Source organism: Triticum dicoccoides, chromosome 6B (assembly GCF_002162155.2).
Source record: "Triticum dicoccoides isolate Atlit2015 ecotype Zavitan chromosome 6B, WEW_v2.0, whole genome shotgun sequence".
In the NCBI taxonomy this organism is placed as follows: Eukaryota; Viridiplantae; Streptophyta; class Magnoliopsida; order Poales; family Poaceae; genus Triticum; species Triticum dicoccoides.
This window is the reverse complement of record NC_041391.1, coordinates 532,643,942-532,651,238: the sequence shown is the minus strand read 5'-3', so window position 1 is coordinate 532,651,238 and position 7,297 is coordinate 532,643,942. Positions and strand designations below refer to the sequence as shown.

At 46.9% G+C, this 7,297-nt stretch overlaps 1 protein-coding gene across 1 annotated transcript; it reads right to left on the bottom strand.

Annotated features, from left to right (window-relative positions):
* Window positions 1-3,105: 3,105 nt before the first annotated feature.
* On the bottom strand, window positions 3,106-6,229 carry LOC119323408 (probable tocopherol O-methyltransferase, chloroplastic). The gene is made up of 6 exons (XM_037597053.1): window positions 5,840-6,229; window positions 4,519-4,688; window positions 4,299-4,403; window positions 3,784-3,987; window positions 3,561-3,663; window positions 3,106-3,438 (listed from the first exon to the last, which is right to left on the bottom strand). The coding sequence occupies exons 1-6, from the start codon at window positions 6,207-6,209 to the stop codon at window positions 3,290-3,292; spliced, it is 1,101 nt and encodes a 366-aa protein (XP_037452950.1). The 5' UTR covers window positions 6,210-6,229; the 3' UTR covers window positions 3,106-3,289.
* Window positions 6,230-7,297: the final 1,068 nt, after the last annotated feature.

Sequence of the window (7,297 nt, the reverse complement as noted above, 5' to 3'; positions counted from 1 at the left end):
TTTGTCTTTGTATTCTCACATGTACTAAGTTTCCGGTTAATACAATTCTAGCATGAATAATAAACATTTATCATGAAATAAGGAAATAAATAATAACTTTATTATTGCCTCTAGGGCATATTTCCTTCACAATGAACAGGGTATTGCCTGCAGTTCTGCGCTTTGGACAAGGGCGTGTTTGGTTGCTCGCGATGAATTTGCCTGCATTATATGTGTCTTAGTTGGGCCTGGCTGGAAAAAAAGGAAAATCCACCATATGCACATCGTTGGATGCCTGCATTAAAGGAACAATTTTGGCATGGCATTTTGTGTCCTGCATTGACTGTGCTGATACAACTACATGGCGTTTGGTTGCATACAAGCAGCAAGGCCTGCTTATCTTGTACCCTACGTGGCTGGTTTACCAGCTATATCTTACACACTATCACATCGATCACACCAATAAAACAACACTACAATCATGATGAACTAGATGATGGTGAAGTTTTTCAGCCCAAACTGTCGGTCTGGCTTGCCAATTTCAACACTTCATGCATGCTTGAGCACGCCCTTGGAGTAAGCATCCTTTGTCGCCTGCCTACTCTTAAACCCTCTGTAGCAGCTGTTTTTGCAACCCGTCACTTGTTCATCACATGTTTCTCATGAACTATAAACCCCTGGAACCCTCTCTTGGAATACCACATAACACTTGTCCTAACATGGTAGAAGAACATCAATTCAAGCAGCAACCAATGGATAACACTAGACATGTAACATAAGAAGCATACATGATCATACGACATAGCAAGTTCATCCTACCACTACTATGGTGCCATCCTACCATCACATCCAAAAGAGAGTGTAATCCTACCACCGTAAGTTCGTCATTAGCGTGAGGGGTTAGTATATACCACCTCATCAAAATATACAGACCAACAATAGTTCTCAAGCCCCAGCTACCACAAAATATATGTTGGCATCATCATCGTCGTCGAGGATCATGCACGTCGTCACCACCACCAGCAGAAACAACACTTGTAGTAGTGCTTGCCTAGCCAAGTCTTGAGCCAAAGCACCCTATGGGCATCTGCCATGGTAACAAACCCAACACACTGAGCCTTGTTGTCTAGCCGGTGGATTAGAGCAGCCATCAGAGCCTCTGGGCGGAAGTCACCTTGGTCCATGACGGCGTTGTAGAGGTTAGGGTGGACGACGACGGGCTTTCTCACAATAATGGCGGTTGCCACCTCCTTGACGGCCTCAGTCATGTTGGATGCTCAACTCATCCTCCATCAAGCCGCCCCTCTTCCTCTTGCTGTCAAACACAAGAATGTGATCATCACCCTTATCACAGTCGTCAAGGACGATGGTCTCTGACTCCTGGGTGTCTAGATAGTTAGGCATGGGCGAACCGAGCGGCTCAATGAAGCCCATGGCATGCTTGTCGGTTGCCATCCCATGGGAGAAGATGTGCTACATCTCGGCGTAGTTATGGATGGGTGTGTTGAGGAATTCTGTGTCCTTTGGATGGTCCTAAGAAAATCACGACGTGTTTAGTTGTGACAGGACAATGGTTGGCAAGCTTAAGCAAGGGAGGGGGGTGAGCTAACCGCGATGTGGCCTTGGTAGTGCTCTGCCTCCAAAAAGATTGAGCAGGTGGTTTGATCCCTTGAGGTGCCATTAAAGTCTCTGAGTTTAGACACTTGGATCAATCTAGCTCTCCACTTCTGTGGTGATTGTAGACCTGGGTTGCGAAGACTTCGGACCATAGAACTCGAACACCTGCTTGACAACAAAGTTCAAGTGCATATTCTTGAAGCTCTTGTCATTCCTAACCTCACTAGCTATGATCTCACACATCTTATTAAGCATGAACGTGGACAGGAATGGCTACCATTTCAGGGAGTTCCCCGTATCATCCTTCTTTGCCTTCACGGCTGCTTTTTGTGCAGCAGTAACAACAACATTTGGCACAACCAACACAAATGCTATAGGCAAAAAAGGAGGATCCATAGCAGACCCCTCGAACACATATGAATCAAGAGACATTTGGTCCTCGATGGAGTCTCAGTCATTGACATAGGATATCGGGAATTGGCTCTCCGACAGGCAATGGCCTCACTAAACACTTGTGTGCTCATGCTACAATCTTAACACACACATGGACAGTAAGCATATCACTCACTAGCAAACCATCTAGTTCAACACATCACGATATGAGTACTACACATCAACTAGCATGCTACCAATTCATGGAGTTCAATACACTACCACACAACAACATGCATGCTACCAATCAATGGAGTTCAACACACTACCACACAACAACATGCATCCTACCAATCCATGAAGTTCAATACAGGACCATACACCAACAAACATGCTACCAATCCATCACAACTAGCTACCAATCCTTGTCGACATGGAAGCATGCTACAAATCCATCACCACTAGCTACCAGAACATTACATTCGCACAGATCGACAGTGTACAATCATACAATGGTCACAGGTCTAACCCTACCGCATGCTCATAGATCTAGCTAGAACGAGTACAAAGAAGGGGGTGATCGAACTCATAGCCATCGGTGCAGCTCAAAGGAGGCGCGAAGCAGGTCGGAGAAGAGGAGGACGCGAGTCGCCGCCGCCATGTACCGCCGACCAAAGAAGAAGCGCCGCTTACCTGCTCGTAAGTGTCGACTTGCGCGGGAGGAAAAGCTCGAAGGGGGAGGGGGTGGTGGCAGGAGTTTAGGCGGTGAGGTGAAGCTGGCTATATAGGGCGACCGAATCGGCCAGAGGTGACCCCAATTTCTCCTGTCGCTTTTCCAAAGACATGCGCGAGCTTGCGCCATCTCTGTGGTCGCATAAGCTCGGCACCGCATTCCCTTCCCCTACATCGCCCAAGCCTGGCTCGTCGGCCATTCCTAGCCGACTTGGCTGGGAGATGCTTTAAAGTCCGAGCGAAGCAGGCCAAAACATGGAACGCAGACCCAATTTCGTCCCGCAAAGGCTTGATTGGGCTCTATGCGGGCAACCAAATACCCCCATTGTGCATTTTGCTTGCATGTATAGCGTCATAGGATTTTGTATTCTTCCTTTTTCTACCAATCAATACACATCAGCGCGCATCGTAAATCTGGCAGGCTTCCCTGTTTTGTAAGTACAGTAATGCTCTAATGAATGTGAGGAGAATTTTGCTTTAGGAACCACTTTCATATGGCACTTCCAGTTGCAGATACAGATGCACGGTAACATGAAATTATTCAGCTACGAGGCGACAGCAAGCCGAGTCTATTCCAATCACATGGGTTCTATTCTACACTGGGCGATGCGGCCTCAGGTTCTCCTTCTATTGCTGCTTGGGGTTTGCGGCAGGTGATGATGCTGAACTTAATGAGGCCTTTCTTGTAGCCTTGGATCATGAGAGGCATCACCAGTGCTCCCTTTATCGTCTTCCATCCTGATAATCAAGACAACAGCAAAGTGAGTTTCAGTGTACGTATATATCAGCTACAAAAAGAATATCAAACAGATCATCTCGGTTCGATGAGCAGCACAGAGAGAGAGACGAGAAGAGCATACCACTCCTTAGTAGAGAAGTGAGGCCTTTCCATGTCAGTGCTGATTGGATGACAGCAGGCCAGAACGGGGCCACGTTTTCAGACCAGTCAGCCGTTTTGATATCCTGAGAGTAGAGGAATATTTTGTGTATCAGGTAGGTCAAAAAAACAAAAAACAAATTTTCGTATCATGCAAATTTGTGTATCAGATAGGTCAAATTAATTCAATTTTTTGGGGGAAATACCTCAAGAGACAATGACTCGGCAATCTTGACATAATCCGAGGGCGAGCACCAATCTGGGAGGTAATATGCATCACAAATCTTTTTCAAAAGATTCAGCTCGTCAGGTTTCAGTGAGTCCTCCGACGGCGCGAGGTTCCTATGGCACCAGGTCACGATGATGATAGTTGCTCCTGGAGCTGCGACGCGTGCCAGCTCGCTTACAAACTGATAAAAGATTTTGTAAGATTTCATCGTAATACTCAACATCTATTTTCATACCTGATTGGACTAATTTTCTGGTTTTGTTGTTTGTCATAGGATTAACTATGTATCTTTATGCACGTAATTACATGTTCTTGAAAAAAGGTAATTACATAAATAGGTAATATGGATTTTCCAACAACACCAAGTTATTTGCAAGAGATACATATCGACCCAGTCTGTCACACAAACTGATATAATATTTTGGCAGCTTGTCTTGAACGGTTTTGCAATGACTCATACTGTTTAGTTTCTTCTAGAACTAGTATGTTTACCTTCTGTTTGTTCGGCATGTGCTCACCACTCTCCATAGACCAGACAAGATCAAACTGCCCATCAGGAAATGGTTGCTCCAGAGCATCAGCAACTTGGAAAGAAGCCTGGGCCAAACATGTGCACATTGTCACTTCCAAAACCAAACCAAACCCCAAGTAGGTCTGAGGTCAGAGATTGAAACCCCAAACTAATTGGCAAGAGCGGAACAGTAGAAAAAACCTTGTCCGACAACCCCTGCACTGCTGCGAGGGCATTTCCTCTCTCGGCTTGCACTGGGCTCAATGTGATCCCAGAGCATTGTGCTCCATATTTGTTCGCCAGGTATCTTGAGCTACCACCGATTCCGCATCCAACATCAACAATCGTTTTCGGTTTGTTTGTCGGATCGTCTGCAAGCACAGGCATTCCCTCAAAAACAGCAGTAAATCCTGCACTATACACTTGAAGTACAGATCAAGCAAATTCTCCATACATAATGACAAATTGGCCAAGTTTGTTTTGAACAAGGTGCTATATTCTCTCTAAATGTCTCTTTTAACCTTTTTTATTAATTTGAACTAGCTTGATTTCCCATGGAACTATGCTGCAAGATACTACTGAACTGAAGATGTAGTTGAGGTTATGTAACTGTAATACTTATGACTGAACATATATTCATATTTATTATTAAATTTTAGGCAGCTATAATACCTGATAAGTCTACGACATTCTTTTCATGCTATCTCAATTAAAGAAACAATGCATATATCGTCGAGAGTGAGCATAAGATGAAATCACACTCTAGCACCAAAATTACAGGAGACCCCAAACTTAATTTCTCAAAGAAAGAAGTCGTAACTCATAAAATAATTTTGAAATAAACTTAAGACAATCCTAAAAAAAGGTAAAAGCAAAAACTCTACAGAAATTGAAAGGGAATGTTCAGAAGAGAATTTGTAGGGGAGGGAATGGCTACCAGCCTACCACGTAGCACTAGTGCGGTCTTCTAAACGGGCTGATCGAGAGCTGTATTATACGTACATCTAAAAGAAACAGGTGTACTGCATAGCGTTTACTGACTTTCCTTTAAAAACAAAATTTTATACAGACTACAGTACTAAAGTATTACCGCAAATTACTAGAGAACTATAGCCTTGGGAATTTGGAGAGCACAACCACTGTGAGCCACACTCTGGTAGGAGTTCTGACTGGAGCGGCAGAACGTACTGCAAAAACATTCGCAGCTCAGGCACATTTTTGGGCCCAAATCCAGATTGGCTCGCTGGTGCCACGACGGCGAGCAGAGTGCCAGAGAGTACTGGCAGAGCAGTGATAAGACGACCAAGCTCAATCCAAACAGTGCCATCTCGTACTTGCAAAAGCAATGGTCACCAGCGTGGCAACTGGCAAGTACAGGCAGTCGGATGGATAGCTCAGCTCAATATACAGTGCACAAATCCGACCCGTGGGCTGTTGCTGGCCAGCAACGAATTGGGCCGGCACGGTTGAACCAAGCAGATAGTTCGATCTTGGTGCGAATTGCGACACGAACGTTGCTTACCGGGGACGGCGGCGAAGGCGAGGGCCTCCTCGATCATGCGGATCTGGGCGCGGCGGTGGTCGGACATGGAGGCGGCCTCGCCGGAGTCGTAGAAGCCGTGGTGCATGTGCTCGCCCCAGATGCTCTCCCACAGGCCGGACGACTCGTCGTAGAGCCCCGCGATGCCCTCCTTCAGCCCCGGCGGCGCCGCGTCGGCCCGGGCCGCGGTCGTCGACGACGCCATCGGGCGCACGGAGCGCGTCGGCCGGGAGGAGCGGCAGGACAGGCCGGGGGACGGGGCGAGCCGCGTGGCCGAGGCTCGGTCGAGGCGGCGGCGCGGCGTCCAGGCGGTGGAGAGGAGTGAGTGGAGCAGGGCGGCGGAGTTTGCCATTTTGTATTTGGAGCCTCGTGAGCGCCTGACAGCTCCGGAGGTGGAGTAGTATTTTTTATTGACGCGAGGTCACGTGGGCCACACACGCCAGTGCCAGGCAGCTCAGCGTGCCGCCGGATGCCAGACGAACGTACACCTGTGCGATTGCGGTAAAAGTTGGGGCGAAGATGGGCGGCTACGAGAGGCGAGACTCGTCGCATCTACTAGCCCATTGTCAAGCTAGCTAGCCATAGCCCACGCTACTGTGACTTGACATTGTCTCCGTGCCAAACTAGCAGTGACTCCTCTCGCTCCTTCGGCGTTTTGCTCCGGCTGGAATAGGACTAGTACTGAGCTCCTTTTGCTACCACACGTACAAATAAAAGGCCTAAATAAAACATACAAATAAAAGGAAATTTATTTTGTTAACATTGGATTTTCAGGAGAATTGGGTGAATCTAATTATGCAGTGTGTTTCCACCGTGGAGCACCGAGTTTTAAACCTACTAGAGGATCAAGGCAGGGAGACCCTCTATCTCTCTACTTATTCTTGTGTGTACCAAGGGCCTGACTGCCCTTTTGGCTAATGCGGAGGAGAATGGTTTTTTGTCCGGAGTAAAAGTCAGTAAAGATGCTCCAGTGATTTCTAATATTCCCTTTGCTAAGGATTCACTGATCCTCATGAGATCTAATGCCATGAACGCGAAGGTGCTGAAAGTAGCATTAGATTCTTACTATGCTGCCTCGGGGCAGATGGTGAGCGTAGAGAAATCAAGCATCATTTCTAGTCCCAATACGAAAGTGAACGACAATGCAAAAATCTGCACATTTTGAATCTTATGAGTGAAGCCCTCATTTGGATTTACCAGCGAATGCCGGTATGGACAAAAGCTCCTGCTTTTATTTCCTGATTGATCAAATTATTACAAAAGTTAGTGGATGAAAAGAAAAATTCTTATCTGCCAGAGGTAAGAAAATTCTCCTCAAGTATGTTGGACAAGCTATTCCCACCCGAGCCAGGCACACATGTGGACCCGACTCAGGCGCGCAAAGTAGCCCGACAAAGCCAGCAGGACGGCCCCTCGCACAGCCAACTTGACGCAGCGCCG

What these genes read in the sequence shown, in the direction of transcription:
- LOC119323408 (XM_037597053.1), bottom strand. Translation starts at nt 6,209, where the DNA reads ATGGCAAACTCCGCCGCCCTGCTCCACTCACTCCTCTCCACCGCCTGG. An exon ending in CGCCTTCGCCGCCGTCCCCG is followed by an intron (nt 4,689 to 5,839) that starts GTAAGCAACGTT and finishes CTGTGCTTGCAG; the next exon opens with ACGATCCGACAAACAAACCG. An exon ending in CACTTCTCTACTAAGGAGTG is followed by an intron (nt 3,439 to 3,560) that starts GTATGCTCTTCT and finishes CTTGATTATCAG; the next exon opens with GATGGAAGACGATAAAGGGA.